The 23,456-nt window shown below is 38.5% G+C and overlaps 1 protein-coding gene across 3 annotated transcripts in view; it reads left to right on the top strand.

Moving 5' to 3' along the window:
- TANC1 (tetratricopeptide repeat, ankyrin repeat and coiled-coil containing 1) overlaps nt 1–23,456 on the top strand; it is a 215,978-nt gene that overhangs the window by 69,576 nt on the left and 122,946 nt on the right. For all 3 annotated transcript variants that reach the window (XM_063097505.1, XM_063097488.1, XM_063097497.1), the window contains exon 2: nt 1,962–2,041. In XM_063097505.1, coding sequence (XP_062953575.1) covers nt 1,981–2,041 — 61 coding nt within the window. In that variant the 5' untranslated portion in view covers nt 1,962–1,980. The remainder of the gene's footprint in view (nt 1–1,961; nt 2,042–23,456) is intronic.

The raw sequence follows: 23,456 nt of genomic DNA on the forward strand, positions 1-23,456 counted from the left end.
ATAAATCAGGGGTAGCTTCGTGGATGTCGTTGGGCCAGAGCTGGTCAGTGATCCTGGTAAGTGCAGGGCTCTGGAAGAGTTCACCTAGGCTTGTGCAGGGGCCCTGAGATCGTCTTTAATGGCATGGTTCTGTTAATATTTTTCTTTTTGTTTTTTAAGTATGTAGTCTGCTAAATGACAGACCCTGAAGGTTGATTGGTTGATTTGAAGAAGAAAATGTCTATGCTTACCAGGCATCTATTTTTTAATTATTTAATTTTTTATACCACAACATTTTGCATTGTTTCTTTTAAGCATGACTGTTAGGAGAAATTTGTGCTTCCATAGTTCCTCTTATGGAGGCACACTGGCCCTCTTCCAGATTGAGTGTTTGCCTTTTAGGTGAAACCTGTCTTTTCACCAAGGTTCATTCAAGTAGCATTTACAAAACAAAAAAGAATTAGATCTAAACCATGCTCCTTTAGTGTGTAAAGATTTGTTTGTGAGATGAGGTTATTAACCCTAATAACCTTCAGTATGGCTTTCTCCTGTTTCAGCCTCAGATATTGTCTTCCTAACTTCTCTGTTTTGTTTGATTGTTGTTGCCCAAAACTCCCATTGATCTGAAAGGAGAGGCAGGCTGAGAAGAGCAGAGGAAGGCGCAGACCCTTACTGGAAGTCTGGCCCTGCTGTTAATTAGCTGCATGACCCCTGGACAAGTCGGCCTCCCAGGGTCTCTGTTTCTCCAGCGGTAAAGCAAAGGGCTTGGAAAAATAAATAAATACAGGCTTGGACCATGATAAGGAAGGTCACCCTGTGTGGTTGTTATCGGCAACACATTGGGGCTACTTATCTTTCTCAGTGGGTCCCACAAAACTTCTGTTTACTCTGGGGGTTGAAAGGTGGCATGGGTTATTACTCCTAGGCCATTTGAAGCAGATTTGGGAGCCCCCTTCTACAAAGGAGTTTCTCCCTCCTCCTCCCCTCTCCCCCTATCTAACCCTTCTCCCACCTTCTTCCCTCCCCTCCTGCTTCTTTCTTGTCTGTTCAGGAGTGACCTTCCTGCCTTCTACTTTCCTCTTAGTGCATTAGCAGAAGTGTTATGGGTAACACAACCCGCTAAGATTGTTACTCTGGGGTTGTCCAGTCATCTCATCTGAGTTAGTGGGGGAAGGAGAGCTGAAGGAGACTAGCGTCATGATGAAATAATAGTCCTTTTGTCTGTCTCTTGCTGTAGAGATGGTTTCATGTTTCATCTTAAGCCTGGGCCATTGTGTTGTTTTTACAAGCTCAGTACACCCTGCTTTAAAATATAGCTCATTATTACAAGGATCTGGCCATAATGCCACATCTCTCCTCCACCCCAGAGTCATAACTATATATAGTAGAAACCCACTGCAGTGGGTGCTGTTTAATCGGGTCTCCTGACATCAGGATTGAAATGTGTTCCCACTGTATTCATTTTGCAGATGCTTATAAGGCATGTTTCATTCCGATAACCTTCCAAAATGTTTTCCTTGTAGTTCTACAGTTAGTAGCACCTATAAAAACTGCCTTTAGCCATGTATCTTCCTTCTTAACCTTATCTTTTTGATTCTATGTTTGTGTTTTCTTCCTTTGATGAACTGGGGTTGGGAAATTGTATTACTGTGCCAAATATCTTACAGTAATGTACCCAGGTTTAGCCTCATCACCTTAATTAGATGTGGAATGCTGAGAATTCACTATTGTGTTTTTTTAACTTTTATAACAAGACAGTGAACTTCTGATCACTTCATTAAAAGTTATAAAACATTCCTGGTGTCGTTAGCATTTAGCTTCCCACCACCATACTTTATTCATAGAAAATTAATGTAAAACTCAAGTCACCTTTATATTATCTTAAGTGATCTGTTTGTTTGAACACAAGTTAACTCGTGTCAGTATGCAAGTTATAGTCCAACTTAACCTTTAATTCTTCTCTCCCCTCCTTTTCTCTTTAGAAACAAAGGAGTGTTGAAAATGTTGAAAGCTGTGCTGAAGAAGAGCCGAGAGGGAGGAAAGGGAAGCAAGAAGGAAGCAGGTATGTGCACAAGAACAAGTCGGGCAGAGAGCTTCCACTGCAGGCTGGGTAGGTTCATGGCTTTGGGAATGGGTCCGACAGGGTGATCTAGGTTAGGACAACCAACATACTGGAGGTTATGAGAAACTAAACATATTTCTGAGCTTTTTTTATGAGAAGTGTCTTTGAGAACTGAGTTTGGGTTATGAACCAAATCCTTCCCCAGAAAACTTTAAAGGTTCATAATTTTAACAAGTTTTAGATCTGGAGGCAAAGTTAAAGATATTGAGGGATAGCAGGTGTGTTCAGGAATTTGGTTTCTAGAAAGCCCCTTCCCTTTTCTCACATGCAATTACATTTTATATGTTTGACCAACTGCTGACTGGTCCTCCTCTTTTTGAGTATCAAGTTTTACCCCTAACAGGTGTAGCCTCACCAAATGCCAGACTGCTAGTTTTTATTATGATGAGAGCTACTTAATTTGGCTTGGATTTCATTCCTGTTTGTGGAGTTCTGGTGCATATGTGGTCATTGTGACTCTAATAGCATTACATTTCATGTGATAGCCTCCTCTAAGATTATTCTGGTGAACACTCAGTGTTAGGCCCTGTTTCTGTTGGTAGAAGAACTACATATTGACTACCTATATTGCACAATAAAAATCTGTTAGTATGAATTGACTTCTCTGAAAGGTTGTTTTTCACTCTGTAAACTTCATGTTAATTCAGTTTTGTTGGAGAATGGCTAGTTTTCTGAGTTATTATATATTGAATAACATTTCCATTTTAATTTCTGTTGAAGTATAAATATGCTTATTACCAAAACATCACCAAATGATGTTAACTCTAATTCAAAGATCTTGTAATCCTTGTGATGATATTGTTAGTATCCGTTGTCCACTTATAAGAGCATAGGTGGACTTCTAAACATTTTGGTTATATGGAATCTAGGCAGAATTCCTATTTAATACTAATTATCACTTAAAGCAAGTTTGCAAAATTGCAAACCCACCTTAAAAGTAGAACCTGTATTGTTAAAGTTGCTGCTAAGATTCCATTATAAGCTTCTCATCAATGCCTGGATAAGCAGACACAAAGAAAAGAAGAAACCCGTTTTTAATGATACAAACAGGAGACCATAGTTAGCTCTTAACCTAAGAAAATCAGCCCCTACCTTCAAATAATTAATTAGAATTGTTACTATGGAGAAATTTCAGTTCACATAATTTTTATCCAGGGGGATATTCACCCTCTGCTGGGTCAAGGCCAAAATGTCTTTCTCATTAGTTTTCTGAAAGCAGCTAAAATTTGTTTTTTGGTCCCCCCCCCCCCCCCCCCCATTTTGGCTCATTTGACACCAATCCTAGGAATTTTATTTGCTACTTTAGAAGGCTTTGTAATTTCCAGCATCAAGTTAAATCTTAAACTGTCTGGGCTGGAGCTGCCAACCAGTGGGTTATTTTTCTCAGGACCAGGGGCCCCAAGCCAAAACTCAGTGAGAGTCTTTCAGAACAGACCTACCATCCTTTCACCAATGTCAGATTCATGTGATATAACAATATATTAATAATCTTTAGCACCTGTGCCTTTCAGACAGGCCCGACAGTGAAAACAGTTTGCATTTGAAACTTTTCCAATTTCAGAGCATGTGATTTTGTGTTTATTTCTCCCTTTGGTCTTTAAGAGCAACTACTGCTTTTTCTGAGTCATTTCTTCATAATAATTCCCACACTATGGCTTTTTCAGTAATGCAAACCAACTTGAAAAAGCAATGGGAACATTTCTCATAAAACATCTGTATGGTATGTGCCTTTTTGCTCTTAACTAGAACCTGGTTATATTTGGTTGGGAACAAAGCAGATGGAATTTTAAATCCTGATGAAGTTATGTCACAAGATGATTGTGGAAAATACTTGGAATTTGACCACTCATATATTAAGTTCTGTGCCAACTCTCATTATATAAGTAAATCATAGCTAAGTTTCTCCATAAATTAAAGCTGGCTAATCTACTGAGACTGCTCAGACTTGAGTAATAATATCTCCTGCAATATGGAAAAATTTTGCTCTAAATTTTACTGTACTGTTTCTAATTAAAACCAATCTTCGTTGCAAAAACAGAAGAAAATTCATTTTTATGTACTTGAACTCACAATCATAGAAATTTAGGAAATATTTGTGTCTAAAAAATTGAGTTCAACTTTTCATATCCTTCGTAGTTTTTGTTGTTTGTTTTACAGACAATCTTTTACTATACTTTTATGTTAAACCTATTTCGAGAATTTGGAAAGTATAATGACTGAGTTAGATCTAGTATTCTTCAAAAGAAACCAAATTTTTTCAGAAGTATTGAAAAGTTATTTCCTCAACTCCTGTCCCTAAAAGAATGTCACATGTATCTACGTTAAACTATTGGTAAAATTTTAGTAGGTATTGAAATTTAGGTTATGTGTGTATAAGGATATTTGAATAGAGAGAACTATAAAAATAGCAAAAAAAAAAATTTTTTTTTAATTATGTTTTTTAACCTAGGAAAGGCTTATAGGTGAGCAGAAAGTATATTCTGGAGGCTGTAGAAGCACATTGGAGAATGCAGTATTAAAGACTTCAAAGCAGTTTTTTCAGAAAGCACATTCACCTGGTCCCTGCTATTCCCTCAGGGCAGATGAGCACTGTATTTCTCTTGACCTTGAGTTAGGCCTGAGGGAGCAAAAATCAATATTAAACCATAATGGCAGGAGAGCCAGATTAGGGTGTCTGTTTTTTTCTCTTGCTGCTCTTATTTTAGGAACTTGATCTAAAACAAACAAATGAGGTGCTATCTTTATTTCGAAGCTCTCCAGAGAGGCCTACAACCTTCTACCACATGTTTCTTTAAGTGACCTTTAAGTGATCAGAAAATTTTCATGTTACGATTATTAAACTGTTACTTAATTTAAAAATTAAATAGTTACTGCATTCTAAGATTGTGAGTGTTCTGATATCAAATCTGGACTTAATAGAGTTTAGAGTGAATATAAGAGCAACATAGAAAGTTAATATCTTTTCTGTATAGCAACACTGTTTAGAAAATGAATAGGAAAAAAGTCCCATTTTACAATAGCAACAAAAACTTTAAATATCAACCTAAGAAAAAATGTGCAATCCTTATATATTGAAGAAAATGATGAAACTTACTGTAGGACTTAAAGGAAGACCGAAATAAACAGAAGGAAATACTGTGTTCCTGAATAGGCTGATTCATTGTTTTAAACCTACTAGCTCTTCCAAAATTATCCATACATTGTATTTAAATCCCTAATGAAATTCTAATTATTTTTTTTAAAGACTTATTTTTTTAAAGAGCAGTTTTAGGTCTACAGCAAAATTGAGTGGAAGAGATTACCCATATACCCCCTTTCCCCCCCATGCACAGCTTCACCATTTATCAACATCCCCCACCAGAGTGGTACGTTTGTTACAATTGATGAACCTGCATTGACACTTCATCACCCAAAGTCCATAGTTTACGTTAGGATGCATGTTAGGTATTGTACATTCTATGGGTTCGGACCAATGTATAATGACATAGTCTCATAGAGTAGTTTCACTGCCCTAAAAATCCTGTCATTTTTTCCTAAACACAACATGAAATTGATTTTAAAATTCATCTATAAGAGAAAATGCTTAAGGAAAGCCAAGGAAAATTTGAAAATGTTAGGCATATGTGAATGGCTGAGCCTGGTTCACATGCCTGGGTTCTAGGTGCGTGAGAGACTAGAGGAGGGTGTATGTGGACTTCTTGGCTTCTGTAGGGTGTGGTGGATTTTCTCTCCCACCAACATGTGCCTTGTGGAGGATTCTTCCGTCATAGGTAGGTCCTTCCGTCATGGGCAGGTCCTCTTCAAAAACTAACAAAGTACAGACATCTAGTACTACAACTCATTATAATAGCCACTACTGCCACATGGAGAGTAAATGGCTCAGTTTTTTAGATTTTTTTTTCCCTACTGGCCTACAAGAAGTGAATAATTTTATCTAACATCTATGATGTGATCAAAGTTTATAGTTGATAGTGTTTTTGTTTTTTCTTTAAATCCTGGAGATTTTGGCTTCACTCTGGAAGTATGAGATGGGCAAGGCCTCGTGCTCTCCCTGGCAGGGGCTGGTCCTTCTCACTGTCTGTGTGCCTTCTCCTGCTCTTTGCCAATCTTGAGCCTATAATGTTTTACCCTGTCTAACTCTACTATTTAGTATTGGTGTGAAAGTTGAGGCAGAAGAGCAAAGTTCAGCGAACTTTTAATTGTGGTACTGCCTCAATTAAAATATAGTCTGATTAAGGAAAAGTTTCTTAATATTCCACAATGATAACTATTTACTAGTCTTTTCCTTTCACTTTATTTGTGTTCTTTTTTTCAGCAGTTGGGGGAAGGAGCTTAGTTTGAAGCAATTTATTTAAAAAAATTTTTTTTTACCTTCACCCTTCCATTGTTCAAACCCACGTGGTTGGCTAATACACTTGTAATGGTGTTAATTAAGGCAGCAGATAGTCTCTAAGCCTGCATAGTACTGAATTAATCTGTGTTGGCTTTGCATCTTATTCTTCACTTTGGGTTTGAAGTAAAAGGAAGCTGTTTGCCTATAAAGTTTAAAAGCCATTGACGTGATTGTTAAAGTTGGTATTTTAAGCTGTTCCAGGCTGCAGTCTGGCTTTCAGAGGTACCTTCTAAAAATGCCTCAATACAAATGATGCTTTGTTTTATCTGGAAAATATGAGGCTGTTTTTGATTATTCTGTACTGCATTGCCCATTTTCTGTGGTTGTGGACTATTATTTAGGAATTTAGTGCAGTGACTGTCTTGCTGAGCTATGGATATTTGGTATCTTCTTGTTAGCAGACTCCAAAAATGTTTCCCAAGCAACAAAACAAGCAGAAATAATTCTGTTTAAAGGTATTGTATTCCTCTTTAACAGGGCATTTAAACAAATTCTGCAAAATATTAAGACATGATTTAAACATAGACTGGAACCAGGTTTAGTTTTAAAAGAAGCAGGAATGCTGTTGGTTCCCTCTGGTTTGATGGGTTCCTTCATCTGTTTTTCTCTTTGTCCCTCAAACATGTTGCAAAGTCTAGAAGAAGCACAGACTTTGGAATTGGAGGACACATATTCATATCCCAGCTTGATCACCTCCCAGTTAACTTGAACAAATTTCTTAACCTTGCTAAACTACCCTATAGGGATGTTGTCAGGCTTAAATAAGAGAACCTTTCTATAAATGTGTCTAGCTTGACATTTGGCTTCTGCCAGATATTCAGTACATCTTTTCTTTCTTGAGAAAACTGTGTGGTACCTTAAGGAACAAATAAAACCCTTTTAAAACTTCTTGTTTCTTCCCTGTTGAAGAGAAGACAGAACTGATCTCCGACAAACAGTGATGTTGTAGAAGCTTCTTTCCATGACTTTTCTATTCCCAAATACTTATCTGCCATTTACTTTGGATGCTAAAGGCTGTTCTCTCATCTTTGTTCTTTCCCCAATAACAAAACTGGGAAAGCTCTGAGTCTGCTGTATGGTAGTTTATACTTTGAAAATTATTCATTTTTCCTTTTAGGCTCTATCAAGTGCTTGCATTTTTATCCTTTTTCTTTGGGAAATTAAACTAAAAGACTTTTTTCTTTGCTAAAGAGATGTCAGGAGTTGGCAAGCAGTTTTGAAAATAGATTTCTAAGTACGATTTATAAAATTTCATGTCAACACATCCTTTATGAGTGAAGCTCTTTATATATGGAATGCCTTTGTCCCCCATCCTCTTTGTAGCTTTTCCATATGTTTTAGGGAAATACAAAGGATGAAAGAGAGGAGGAAGGGAGAAAATACTGAGCATTTCTCATGTGTCAGTCTTCTGCACATAATGGACCAAGCTGAACTGCCTGTTCTCTGGGGGGAGTGTACTTGGAGAAAAAGCTCTGGACCCAGAGGAAGGGGAACTCAACCAGGATCTTCCACTTTTTGTGGCCAGTATGACCTCTAGCAAGATACAACCTATCTGAATCATGATAAAGGATATGGCAAAACTCTCAAACAACACTTCTTTCCTTGGGCGCCTGTTTGTATGTATATGTGTAAATGCCTAAATGCAATAGAAAGCTTAATTTATAATAGGGGAATTAAAATTAGCAATTCATAGTCCACATTTTAATTATCAAATTTAATTTCATTTTACAAAATTTTTTTCATTAAATCTGCTTTTCTGTAAAAAACAAAGGTCTTACTTTGAATAGACCTAGTTTTCAAACAGCTTTGTCTATATGTAGCTTCTTAATTCCCATAAAAAAACTTCATATTTGAATTTTCATGTGATCTATTTGCACTTCCTAGAAGGGAAATCCCAAGGTTTTCTTTCTACTCTACAGAAAAGTGAATAAAAAACTTGACTCCATTATAATATACTGGCAAATGTAGTTCATGAGGGGGGGGAGGTAAGCTACTAAAGAGTTTGAGCATATTGACTTCTATTCCATGGAGTATGATCTAAACTTGTTATTCCTCCACGGAGTCTTAAGGGGATGGGGGCTTTGACCATGCGTTTGTCCTGCAGTTGACGAGGATGGCCTCAGAGGTAACCAGTTGGGTTGTCCTAACTGTAGCCTGAGAAACCCTTATTCACATCTAATATCGTGGAAGTAGAAAGTAGGATCTGTGTCCCTCCGCTCTCTTTCACACCCCTTCCTACCTTTGGTGGCAGACTAGTTAAAACACATCAACCACTAGAGTACCAATGGAGACGCTGAGTTCTTATCCTGTGGTCTGGTGACCACAGCACTATCTTAGGGGTAGTGATAAAAAAAAAAAAAATACCCGAGCAGCTGGTTTTAATTCCTCCCTCTCCTAAAGTTTGTTTATATCAGACAGTTGCCCACTTTTAAGGGAGTTCGGGAGCAACAAACTGCTAGATTTAGTACGTGATGATGTTCTTTGTGCCCTGGGACTGATGATGTCTCTAATGTGAGACATGCACAGAGATGGCTGTAGTGGTTTGAACTCTTGCCTGGAGTTTTCATAGATCATGGCTGACTGCAGAGGCCAAGAGCCTGGATGTGAACTCCAGGTTCAGGATGGAAAAGAATCACTTGCACACAGCTGTCTGCCTGATGATCGTACTTCTGTTTCACCTCCCGAAATTGCGCAATTTATGTTAATACACCCCTTCTTCGTGAGGGCTTGTCTCCCCGACACCTCCCAAAGCAAATTTTCTGTATAACTTTAGTTATCCAGAAAACTTCCAAGTACTGCATGTTAGAAATATTTTTTGATAGTATATTTTCTTGTTTTCTTAGCCTGTAACAAAATACCATAGACTGGGTGGCTTAAATAGCAAATTCATTTCTCACAGTTCCGGAGATTGAGAGTCTGAGATCAGGGAGCCAGCATGGCTGGGTTCTGGAGAGGGTTCTCTTTCTGGCTTCTAGATGGTAGACCCCTGCCTGTGTCCTCACATGGTGGAGAGAGAGAGGGCAAGCTCTCTAGGAGTGCTCATCCCACCATAAGGGCCCCACCTTCATCTAACCTAATCACCTAATCTGACGTCACCTAACCTAATTATCCTCCAAAGGCTTCCGTCTCCAAATACATCACTTTGGGGATTAGGCCTTCAGCATATGAATTTTTTTTGGGCGGGGGGGGAGGACAATTCACTGATAGCACTTTATTCTGATTATAAGTGTAATACAATATCTCACTGATTATAAAACATGCCATTATTATTACTAAGGAAGAAAAAACTGCTGTCAATAGAACTGCCACAATACTTCATCACTTAGAATGTTATACTTCAGATTTCCTTTAAACTACTTTAGAGAGAGTTGTTTTATTCATCTCACTCTTTTTTATAAAATAAAAGGAAAATATAAATGAAACAAACTGGTTAAGGAATTTTAGAAAATTTATATTCAGAGCCTGATTCTTTTCATTTTTTTCCACATAGATGTCAGCACCTATTTTTCTCCACACTACATTTTTTCTGCCATTAAGAGCACTGGTGATGCAGTTTTTTGTCTTTCCCCATTTTCTCTAGGATTTTCTTCCAGCTGCAGACATCTGTTCTGCAAGTTTGATGCCATCCCTTTCATGATCTCTATAATGGATTGAATTGTCCCCCGCCAAAGTTTAATGTGTTGGAAGCTTGGTCCCCACTGTGACAGTGTTAAGGTGGGAAGTCCTGTTACGGTAATTCAAAGGTGGGGCCTTGAAGAGGTGATAAGATTGTAGGACCATGCCACAGTGAATGGATTAATAATGGTGATCAGGGGCATAGTTTGGAGGGCTTTAAAAGGAAAGCACAGGAAGAGTCTCTCTGCTCCACCGTTTTCTGCCTTGTGTGAGACCCCCACATTGTTGTAAAACCACCACCAAAGAAAACCTTCACCAGAGGTGTTCTCTGGACTTTGGACTTCCCAACTTCTGAAACTGTAAGCAATAAATTCAATTTTCTTATAAATTACCCAGTTCCAGGTATTTTGTTATAAGCAACAGAAACAGACTAATACAGTCTCAAAATGAGGCTTTCCAATAAAATCCAGAGCTCTTAACCCTTCCACAATGGTCCTGGAGTGGTTTGTTGACTGGTCACTACTCCAGATGTCATAACGCAGATTTGCAGAGGCAGTGACTGCCACATTCCAACCACTGCCTGGCGTGAGAAATTGTAAGATATCATCAACTATTAAATACTGTTCTGATTGTACCATATTTCATTGATTGTAAGACACACCATTATTGTATGTACTACTAAGGAAGAAAACACTGCTGTTAGTTGAACTGCCAACAAACTTTATCACTTAGAATGTTCATAATACTTAAGATTTCCTTTAAACTACTATAGAGTTGTAAAAATGAGAATAAATATGGTTTTTGAATCAGTGCCGAATATGCTCATTGTAGAAAATGTGGAAAATACTGATAAGAATAAAGAAAAAACCGGGCCGACCTGTGGCTCACTCGGGAGAGTGTGGTGCTGATAACACCAAGGCCACAGGTTCGGATCCCATATAGGGATGGCCAGTTAGCTCACTTGGGAGACCATGGTGCTGACAACACCAAGTCAAGGGTTAAGATCCCCTTACCGGTCATCTTTAAAAAAAAATAAATAAATAAATAAAGGAAAAAACCAAGATTCTTTTGTTTTATCCTTTTAAAATATAATATCATTAGTCTTTGAAAAATGCCTAATATTTTATTGTACTAATATGCCATAATTTTATTTGGGTTCGTTTTGTTTCTATATTTTTCTCATTCATTAAAAAACCATCTAGAAGGGCCGAGCCCGTGGCGCACTCAGGAGAGTGCGGCGCTGGGAGCGCAGCAACGCTCCCGCCGCGGGCTCGGATCCTATATAGGAATGGCCGGTGCACTCACTGGCTGAGTGCCAGTCACGAAAAAGACAAAAAAAAAAAAAAAAAAACCCTTCTAGAAAATACATACCTTTGTATTGCTAATTATTTTAGTAGAATGTTTCTAGGCATGGGATTAATAGCGAAAGGAAATGAACTTTTTATAAGCTCTTGGTGCCTCTTGCCAAATTGTTTTCCAGAAATGTTGTATATTGGTTGCCACCTATGTAAGCAGTATGTGAGTGTGCTTGCTTGCATGATTCTTACTTGGGTATATCATGTATTTTAATAATCGTTGCCAGTTTTATAGGTTAAAACATGTATTTCGTTGTTTTTAATTAGCATTTCTTCGAGGTTGGTAGAATTCTTTAAGTATTTAGTGCTCATTTATATTTCCTCTTCAGTGATTGTCTTTTTATGCTCTCGAACATTTTTTTTGTGTTGGGAATATGAGAAGCCTATCAGTCTGGTTCTTTTCTTTTCTTAGTGTGGCTCTTGGTGTGTAGTAGTGGGGTTGTTATATAAAGTCACTTGGGGAATTTTTGCTGAAGTCACTGGTGAAGCTGCCTATGTTCGATGGGTAAGTGTCTGTGTATTGTTTAAAAATTTCATGTTTGGGCTAAGGCTAGAGATCCACTAGTCTGATTGGCTTATATTCAAGAAACTTATAGAGACCAAAGTAAAATAAAAACAACTAAAATGAGTCATCAGTTTACCCACAGAACTTGATAGCTATGCCTCTGTGAACAGCCAAAAAAGTCAGAGTGCCTCCTCCTACCTAGATGTGCTGGAAGCTTGTCTCCTGGTGAGTTCCTAATGGCAGGCAGGGGTAGTGCCAGCAACATCTCCTTAATAAATTGCTGTATTCATAAGTGTAAACTTTTATCCATGACTGCATATTCTTGGATTATTATGTGTAGGGATTCTTTTTCAAACTAGGATAAAGAAATGATATTTTTAAAAGTTTAGATCTTAGAAGCATCTTAGAAGTTGAGTTCAATTTCATTTTTTTGGAATAATATTTGGAAAAGAGGCATTGGCAACTGCCCCAAGTCATATAGTTAGTTAAAGCAAAGATGAGATCAGAGTTGTTTTCGACTCTAAATTAGTTGTCTACTATGTCTCTGGCTGGCCTCCTCCTTTTATCTCTTGTGCTGAGTAAATCTAAAAGAAAACATATCTCTTTGTATCTCTGTCCCTGAGATAGAAGATAGTAGATTTCTTTTATGGTTATAATTTCTCTCTTCAGTGATGTTTATTTTGATTTTTTTTTTTTCTTTTTTCCTGGAAGGATTATTTCAGAGATTGTTGCATGGTCTTAACCTAGACTCAGAGTCACCGAGTAATATTTCTATTTTGTTTTCTGTATCTTAAAGCCAAGTTCTACTTCGTATCCTTGAGACTGTTGTAAATCCATCCTATTCTGAAACCATTTTTTTTGTAAAGCCATTCAAATTCCATAAATGTAATGGTTAAATACATATATAGTGCACAGTTATAAAAACAAAAGCTATATAATGGTGTTAAGGATAAAGCAAAAAACACTCTCCCTATTTCTTCCCTGCGTCCTTTTTCACTCCCCAAAGGCAATTTATGTTAACAGTTTCTTATATGATCTTTCTAGATATTTTCTATGCATATATGAGCAGATGTACACACATCTATACATATGTACGTCCTTAAGAAACCTCACATGGACTTTATAATGCATTTTATTCTGTAAATTATGATGTTGATTGAATGCCTTAAAGGCCATCCCAGAGTGACAGAAGAAGCAGCTGCTCTGTGATAATATTGAGGGACCTGAACACACCTCTCAGCTTTGGACAGAACATCTAGGCAACAGATCATCTAGGTAACCCATTACTCTTTCAGAAGGAGAGACGAAATCTAGAGGTATCAGTGGTAGGGGGGGGGGGAGGAAGAGGAGGATAGGGAGAGATTGGACAAGGGGCATAAAGAATAAGTACAACATATGTCAACGTTAAACCCCTAAAAATATGTATAATCAATTTGATTCAATAAAAGACAGAATAAAAAAAAATACTAAATACAGAAAAAATGTCATGATTAACAAAAAATATATTTTTTCATATTAGCACACACCAATATATAGGCTTCTAAAAAGTTGCTCAGTATTACATTGGGCTAATATACTGTAGTTTATTTCGTTTTCACCATTATAGATGAACTCCAGAGTGAATCTCTTTGTATATAACTGCCTGTGCTTTCATAAGGATAGTTATAAGAACACTTATTGGATAACAAGTTTGTTTATAATTTTTCTAGATTTTAAGTTGTCCTTTGAAAAAGTGGTGTTGAATTTAGTTTCACCAGCAGTCTATGAAAATACTTGTTTATTCAAGTTCTTAGCAAAATAGTATGATAGGCAAAAATTGGAACTCATTGTTTTAATTATGCAATTCTTTAGAATGAATTAAAACACATTTTGTGTTCATTGGCCATTGAAACCCTATTTCTGGTTTTGTATCCTGGCTCTGCAGCTTACCAGTTGTGTGAACTTGGCCAAAATACTTAGCTTTTCTGTGCCTAATGTTTTGCTTATGAGGATTAAATGAATTAATATTTACAAATTGTTTAAACTCTTGCTTGGCACATAGTATATGAGAATACTTCAAAAAGCTTGTCAAAAATAAATAAAAATTTAAATTTCTTACTGTTCTGCCTAATCATTTACCTATTTTTCTATCGTATTCAGTAGCTGTTTTATTTTAACATTTGGTAAGTGATTAGTCATTGATAGCTTACTAGTTAAAGTTCTAAGCAAGGCAAATATGTGTCGTGTTCGATTTTGAATTATAAAGCCTAAAAAGATTCATCTAAGTCATCCTTCATATTTGATAAAAATTAAGTAAAGGATTTTGTATTCTGTTAAGTTCGGTGTTGAAAGCTGACTGAGAGGTTACAAATCATTATTTCAGGGAGGTCAGCTCTCTTTAGTCCCCTGCTTCGTGTGTGAGTTTTAATGCTGCTAATCTGGTTAAGCCTCTTAGAGCCACATCCTTAGCTCTAAGATTCTAAAGATTATAGATTTTGGAAGGTCCCCCACCCCCCCCACCCCCCCAGCCATTAAATTGTTACCATGGTTAATAGACTTCCCCAAACAGTACCTTAAATCCCTTCTGATTCATGGAAGTAGCATCTTAAAGATGAATGAGAACTCTCCTGGTTTGGCTTCAAAAAACCTAGGTGAAAGTCCCAGTTTGAATGTACTAGTAGTTCTCTTTAGGTTTTATTTTTTTCTGAAGCTCAGTTTTCTTGCCTATAAAGTGACACAAATAATCTCTATTTGTGCCATGTAGTACCTATAAGGGTCAAGTGAAATGAAGTCCTTTTTTCTTAAACTTCAGGCACAATAATGTCAAAGGTGGGAATTTTTTTTTTTAACCACATGATATTTTTGGTTTTAGAAAATGCTCGTTAAGCAAGGAAATTATACTTGTACAAATATTTAAATTTGTATCAGGAGTTTCTGATACTCAAATGTTGTGGGGGAGGAGTGAGTTCTTTCTTACTCAAGATATGAAAGAAAGTAGGAAGTGAACTCACAGTTCACCAGAAGGTGAATCCTCTGGAGAAAATACGGCAGTACTTATGAAAGGCTGTTCTTCATTGAGTGCTTACTGTGTATCAGAGTTCTAAATCCTTATAAATAGTTACCTTGCATAATCAATAGCTTAGAGTAGAGGTTAAAGAACTAGCTTAAGACTACACAGTTACTAAGTGACAGATCCAGAATTCAAACCCAGTTTGTCTCCAAAGCCTATGTTCTGGGCAGTAAGTAGAGCAGCCAGGCTGCTTGGGTTCAGTTTTCACCTCAAGTTGCTTAACCTCACTGTGTTTCAATTTTTGAACCTGTAAAATGGGGATAACAACAGTATCTGCTCCCTCTCGGTTGGTGGTTGCAAGGATTGAATGAGTTAAAGTGCTTACAACAGTGTCTGGATCATAGTAAGCATTTTATAAATGTTTGCTTTATAATTTATTATAATTTCTATAACATTCTGGTTTGCTTTTCTGCCTCTTGACAACTCTCCTTTAGACTTTAGTAAATGGTGGCATCTTGGATGTTTTTGTTTCCTTAGCTCACTTGTCTGTGTGGCAGACATGACCCCTGCCATTCCATCTGGTTCAGATGGAGGACAGAGCCATGGTAATAGGCATGTCCTTTGCAGAGTGCTGTAGGGACGGTTGATGTAAACAGTCTGGGAGGGCATGCGTTTGCTAGGAGACGGAAAGGGGCGGGAATATGAGGCCTGAATGCAAGGATCTGAAACCAGAAGATTGTATGTCTGCAAAGATGTGCGTGTATTCAAAGGTGTTGTGCACGTGTGATCCAGTGATCGATCACCTTGGTTTTACAAGAATGTGTATAGTATAAATAGGGTATTATGTGGTATGGTGATTCCTAAACCTGGCTGGTTCACTTAGGCACTTGTGGCTCAAATTTCTGCAAAACCTACTGAATCACTTACTGGGGATGGGACCTAGGCATCTGTGGCTTTTTTTTTTTTTTTTTTTTTTTTTATGATTTTTGAATGGTTAGCCAGGTTCAGGAACCACTGGTTTAATCCTGTGTCTTTGCAGGGCCAGCCCCAAGCAGCCATGTATATGTATGTGATTTTGAAAACTCTTAGGAAAAAGAGTATCCCCCATTATCTTGTAAACCCTGTTCTTGGCAGTCCTATAGAGATGAACTTGAAATACAGATATATAAGCAGATGAGTGAGAGGATTCCATTACAGAAATAAAAAGGGACAGGATTTGATCAAAGTAATTTGTCAGTATATTTCATTTGGTTCTTGTGCTTATGCCAATTCCTTGTCAACATTTGCTTATTCTCATACTTAGACTTGCAAGTTTGATACACAAAAATTAATAGCTACTGAGTATAATTTTGATGTTTAACTTACATGCCACTTTACAGAAACTGTTAGAAGGCTCTTTTCCCAGAGTGATACTCAAAGAATGAGTGAAGTGAGTAACTCACATTCCATTTTATATTTGAGAAATCATGATTAGAGTGGAATGCTAATATGGTTAGCTGTAGTTAGACAATATTGACATTGTTGCTAAGATATTTTACCAGACATGTCATTGAGGCTATTTTGAAAACTGAGCAGTGATTGTGTGTGTGTGGCAGTGATGGAGCTGGGGATATTGTAAATAAAATACATAAGATACATACAAATAAGATACAAAAAAAATGCAAAGTCATCTCCCTCTCTCCCCCACTCCCTGCTCCCCAATACTTGCCTGAAAAGAACATTGTTAAAGAGCCACATATACAGAATTGACTTAGTTTGCTTCTTTCTAGAATATGAACTGGATTGGTTGTATTGCATTTTTTAAATGTGTTTTTGTGAAGAAGAAACTTTAAATGCTGCCTAGAAGCTTTTAGGCATTTTTTCCAAAATGTTTATAGATCCCATTTTCCTTGTAAAGAGTTGAAATAAGATAAGTGGTAGCCAGCTCTCTTTTATTCTCTTCCTTTCTCTTGTAACAAGGCCTGTTGGCAGCCAGCTTTTCTGATGGGACTGCCAGAGTTTGGATTTGAGTAGTTAGTGAGGGGGCGGTGTACTGGTTATGGTATTGTTCTAAAAGTCTTTTTCCCTCCACTTATTTTTCCACCCCCAAAATGTCAGCATGCCCAATATGACAGAATGTTCCTGATGATTATCATTAAGAGAAACATGACTTGCTAAATTATCTGTGGATAACGGTCAGAATTTCTTAAGCATTAAACTGTGCTCCATGCCCAGTATGCACGTTGGTTAAGGAATCTACTATCTGGGATGACAGCCCCGTGTGATACTGTGATTAAGAGTTCTGACTCTGGAGTCAAATTGCCTAGGTTCAAATCTGGATCACTCACAGGCCATGGGACCCTAGCCACCCCCTCATCCCCTACAAGCCTTAGTTTCTTCATCTATAATACAGCAGTGACAGCATCAGCATCTATAAGCTCTGGCAGTAATTGTGGGGTTTGGTGTATAATTGAGATGGAGAATGGCTTTAGGAGTCAGATATCCTGTGGGTAGTTGCAGTCCCTGGGCTGCTTCATTGCAAGGTTTTGGGGCACCACTGACATAGATATGACATTTGCAGCACGGTAGTCCTATCGTCATTTCTCACTTCACCTCCAAAAAAGTTTTGTGGAAAAAGTAGTTCTCTATTTGCTGTAAATTAAGAGTCTGTATTAGTGTTATTTTTGAGAGAGTTTAGTATTAAGAAAAGCGTTAATTGGTTGAGATTGGAGGTTGAAGGCAGGGAGGTCAGAGCGTAGATAGCTGGGGCAGGGAGATTCCTTTCAAGTACTTTGAAGTATGTAGGGTAAGGCCCTGGATCTTGGACTCTGTGGTGGCTGTAGGGGAATGTCTGTCCAGAACTTGACTGTGAGAACAATCAACAGGGAAGACTATCTAACATCAGTAAGACTGGGATATGGGCAGTTTGAGTTGGATGGACAAAGGCATGTCTGAGCCAGGCAGATTGAGTAACAACAGTGGGCATAGCTCGAGGTGTTTGGATAAAGGAGGAGTGAGCCCTTTCTTCCTGGGGAGGACTCATGAGAACAGGAACCTCAGGAACTTGACAGGTACTGAGTGGAGCGACTTGGTGGGGAACCTCTAGAAGTAAAAGGAGATGCATGTAGATTGTCAAATAAATGTTTATTGGAAAATAGTATTCTATCTTATAAAACATTCTCATTTATAAAAAGTGTCAGAATCTATGTCAAACTGAAAATGTAAAAGGGAAAGAAATCCCTACTTCCATCACCTTAGGAATAACCACCATCAGCATTTTATTGAGCTTCCTTCCAGCTTTTAGTTGTGTATAATATTTTCCCATATGGCATATAAAAGATTGTGTGTTCTGGCTTAAATGTTCCACATGGTTTTAAAAATGTTGATCATATGGTATAAACTCTGAGGTTTCTTTTTTGTAATTTCAGTTTCTTGGCAATGAAAATGATCATTGTGATGTTCTGAGCTACTCTGCTTGTTTACAGGGGTGGGTGGGGGTAAAGAGCATTGCCTGGTTGGTGTCCCAGTCATGTACAAAATGAGAGCTATTGTTAGCAAGTTCTGGCAGGGCAGCACCAGTTATTGTTTTAAGAACTTGCCGGATAAGGTAAGGGATTCTTTCTGCACCATGGGGTGAAGGATATGGTTCAAAAAGCACATTTCCTGAGCGAGAAGGGAATAGAAGGGACAGCTGAGTGAAGTGCTGGAAGGCCAGGATTGGGTTATAGAGTTTATTGCATTTTTTTTAAAACCGTAATGTCCCCACTGTTGAGTAGTTAATTTTATTCTTAAGTAACTTTTTTTTTCTTCGGAAGGGTAAATGGGCTATACATTTTCTGAGCCTTCACGTATCTGAGAAAGTTTTTTGATTGATGCTGCACATAATCAAAAACTTTGTGTAGTTTCAAAAGATTTGGTCATGCTATTCCCTCCCTCAAGTTTTGTAGATGTTGCATTTTGACTTCTGGCTTTTGGTGTTGCAGGGGAGGAGTGTTGTGGGTTGAATTGTGTCTCTCCAAAAAGATATACTGAAGTCCCAATCCTTGATACCTGTGAAAGTGACCCTTTTTGAAAATAGGGTTGTTGTAGATGTTATCAAGTTAAGATGAGGTCATACTGGATTAGGGTGGGCCCTAAATCCGAAACGACTATCTTTAGAAGAGACGGAGACACAGAAGCGGAGAGTTGAGTGGTACATCTGTAAGCCAAGGAATGTCAAGGATTGGGGCAAGTCCAGAAACGAAGAGAAGCACATGGCCTAGACTTGTCCCTAGAGCCTTCAGAGAGATTATGCCCCTGCCCAACACCTGGCCTTTTAACTTGTAGTCCCCAGATATATGAGAAAGTAAGTTTCTATTGTTTAAGCCACCCAGTTTGTGGTGCTTTGTTACAGTAGCTCTAGGAAACTAACACAAGAAGTCTGAGGGTAGTCGCGTTACGGTTTCTTTCAAAGTCCCTATGGTTTTGTATTCTGTTAAAAATTTTTAAAAATACTTACCTGGATGCCTGTGACAGTTTTTTCTTAAACTTTTGATTTAAAGTTTTGCCAGATTAAGTCTAGGTGTAGGTCTCTTTTCAGGGAAGTAGCCCAGGGCTTGGTGTGGGTCTTTTTTATCTGCATTCCTTAGTTCACACACACAAAATTTTTTTATTAATTTATCTTATTCTCATTTTTTTTTCAGAAGCATCTTTTTTCATATCTGTAATCTTTTCTCACATTTGTCAAGTTTTTGCCTCTTCCTTCTGCATCCTGAGTAAACCTTCCGAGCTGATTTTCTTTGTCATTGACTGGATTTTCTGTAGTGTTAATTCTACGTTATGGCTTGAACTATAGAGCATAATTTTGTTATTGCTTTTTAAATATCCTTGCTTTTCTTTCCTTATCTTTAATAGGCTATAGTATAGACATATAGCATATCTTAGGCTATAGTATAGATTAAGTAATCAGAAAAGAAGCACTGTATGAAGGGTATACAGGCCGTGCTCTCATCCTGTGCTCTGTTGAGGGTGCCTAGTAGCTGACCAAATTTTGTCTCAGTCTTCTTTGAGTCTATATGTTTTCTCGGTACCCCACCATTGATTATTTTAGGGAGGTGTTTGGAGGAGGCTTATCGAAAGAGAAAAGTTGTAACCAGCTGCCTTACCCTTATCAGGATCTGTCAATTCCTGCTGGTAGGCATGGGATGGAGATAGAGCTGACTCCAGCGAAAATAACCATTGCACATCTTCCCCCTTCAACATGGGCTGGATTGGGCTGGGCTGTGCTGTTTAAATAGACTGAAGGAGAGGTTAGGCCACCAATTGTATGTTGCAACAACAAAGGGCGTTCCTCTGTTATACTTAAAAGTACTGGGAATTCTTTCCTTTTCTGGCAGTCCCTTATCTTTCAGTATGGTTTTTTACACTTGTGAGTTTTGTCTTTTACTTTGCAGTTACAGACATTTTACCAGAGTGTTGGGAGAGGCTCTGCTGGGACTGCCAGCCAGATGCAGTTTTAAACCAAAACAGGAATTTGTGCTTTTACCCCCTGGGCCTACCTACACCCCACCCGCTTCCGCAGCTGGCTGTTCTCCCTCTTCCCTTTACCTCTTTATTCCTTGGTCCTGTCTTGCCTCGTTTCTTTCTCTTTTAGCATCTGCTTTCTTCCATACCCCCTACCTCAAGCCCCACCCCCGTGCCTGTCTTTCCCTAGAGCTTTGGATTGTCTGTGTCCCCGTGTGAGTGTACATCCTTAAGTGCACCCAAACTTCAGGCCGTGGAAGGGAGACAGAGAGAAGAAACACGTGCCTATGCAGAGCCCACCTATGATGACAGCGCCTTGTGCCCAGCGCTTCAACCTTCAGAGCGGGGCGCTGGCACTCTTCTTCCTCCCGTGTCCTGTGTCCACCTTGGTCAACTGAAAACGAGCTCACCTTGGAGCAGGAAGTGCCACACATGTCATTTTGAGCACATACTTTGTTGAATAGAACTTTATTTCATCCACTTGCTAAGTTAGGCTATAACAGGTGGCCCATTTAGCCTAAAGATCTTCACATCTACACATGGCTCAAACCTAGGGAACATAAATTTAAATATTTATAGGAAACATATACACATTTAAAAAAATGTAAACCATATAAAAGTGTATACCTCCCATCCATGCTCCCAATTGGTCAGTTCTTATTTCCAGAGGCAGCCACTGCTACTAGTGTCTTTCTAGAGACCCTCCATGCATGTAAACATATTTATATATGTAAACATACAGTGTGTATGCACGTGTATATATACACGTTCAAGGAATGAACATTCTGAGTAATGGAAACTTTTATTTTAATGGTCTGCATGGTTGAGTATTCCCTGAAGTTCCTTTTTCTTTCATCTCTCCCACCTCTTTGTCTTGTGATAGGACTTCAAACATTTCAGATCTTTTTGACCACTTTTCTGCCTCTGTGGTTCTCAATCCTGGCTACACCTGAGAATCACATGGAGAGCTTTGAATACCGTTGCCTGAGCTGTGTGTCAGACCAGTTACAGCCTCCCAGGCAGGGCTCAGGATTCCTGCCGTGTGGATGGCTTGGGAACTACTTCTATAGTGGTTGTGGGTCTGCAGGATTCGAGCTGTGGGATGGTCTACGGGACTTGTAGACCTGGGGAATGAGTACAGGCTGATAAGGAAATATAGGATAATGAATTCCATGTGGATTTAAGATGAATCCTGCCAGGTTGCTTTTGAGCGCAGCTGGCCCGCTACTTCATTCTTCATCAGGGCCAGGCAGAGTGGCTGGACTTGGTGCTGTGTGTGGCAGGAATAGCACTCAGCGCATCCACACTGCAGAAGCAGCAGGTCCAGATGCTTCAAGAGTTAACAAACATACAGGAGCAAGTGAAAGGAGAAGAGACTGTTCAGGGTGTTGATGACTAAACATCTATTTCCGATCCACTTCACTTGTATGGTGACAGCATACGGTGTGAGTGAAAGAAAATTAATGATCAGTGGGCCTGAGCACCTCCCAAATGAAGCGTTCCAGGAGCTAATTAACCAGCCAGCACGAAAAGTGAAAATAGATGAGGGAACAGGTTGTGTTTTACAGTGGCCCAGTACTGTGCGTAGACCTACATACACTATTTTTGGTTTTCCCTGTTAAGTATACAAAACAACATAATGTCAAAAGCATATTTCAGTGGCCATCTCAAAGGGGAGCAGTACTGAGAAAATGGACTGTGGCTTCAACTGCCTGGGTTCAAACTCAGCTCTGACATTTGCTGGTGTCCTCAGGCAAGATACTTCTGTGCCTCAGTTTCCTCATCTGAGCAGGGTGCTTGTTAATAATAGCACCTACTTTGTGGGGTGGTTGTAAAGATTAAATGAAATAATATATATAAAGCACCTTAAAACCTGTTCTGGCACCCAGTACATCTAAAAAAGCATTCATTATTTCAAAGTGCACCTCTCTGGGGTTTGGGGGTGGGAGTTAGTCTGAGGTCATATGTTTTTATTTATTTATTTTTTTTGTCTTTTTCGTGACCGGCACTCAGCCAGTGAGTGCACCAGCCATTCCTATATAGGATCTGAACCCGCAGCGGGAGCGTTGCCGCGCTCCCAGCACCGCACTCTCCCGAGTGCACCACGGGCTCGGCTGAGGTCATATGTTTTTAAAGCACAGAACCTCTTGCATGGTGACATGGCTTAAAGGAAAAACTCTGACAATTAACAATTGCCAGTCTGTTTACTCATCTGTTTCAGGGTAAAGCACATTTTTACATTTGGTTCTATAACCATTGAGTGTTAAGAGTAAACTGTGAGGATAGTATTTACTGATCTGTTTAGAATTGTCTTGGTGGGTTTTTGAAGACAAAAGGATAAGCTTGTCCTGTTGGCTAAGTTTTTCTGTACTCACGGTGTTAGCTGCTTTCTTGCCTCTTAGTGGTATTGTTTCTCAATTAGACATGATTGTGCAAATAATGTATTTGAAAATGTTTTTTTATCTTAACTTTCTTTTTGAAAATGCACATTAATGATCAGTAGCTCTGCCTGGATACTAGGAGATCCTATAAGACATAAAACAGTTTAAAGTGCTTTTAGTCACAGAGAGAGCTTTCTAAAGGGTCCAAAAATGAACCTCGATCTTGTGGAAGAAATCTTTTCCAATTTTCTAGGTTTCTGTAAATATATCTGAATTATGTATTTATAAAACCTTATGATGGAAAATATGTTTAAGAAACATTAGTGCACTCTAAGGTGGGGACTGCACAAAAGATGCCCTAACACATTTAATGCCCTAGTTAAATGTATTGCACAAGTCCCATTTTCTGGCTCTGGATAAACAGAACATCTTTCTCTTTTTATTCTAAACTTTTATCCCCCACCCCTACCACGCCACTTCAATGGCACAGTAAATGGAAATCTTACTTCCTGCCTCTGCGGACCTATTTACCTGAATGTCTAAGCTCACCCTTGCTTTTCTCAGGTCTACCCTTTCTGAAATATGCTGTTACTTTCATCTTCCTGCCTACGTGGCCCTTGTCTTCTAAAGCCTTCT

This window comes from Cynocephalus volans, chromosome 1 (assembly GCF_027409185.1).
Source record: "Cynocephalus volans isolate mCynVol1 chromosome 1, mCynVol1.pri, whole genome shotgun sequence".
Classification (NCBI taxonomy): domain Eukaryota; kingdom Metazoa; phylum Chordata; class Mammalia; order Dermoptera; family Cynocephalidae; genus Cynocephalus; species Cynocephalus volans.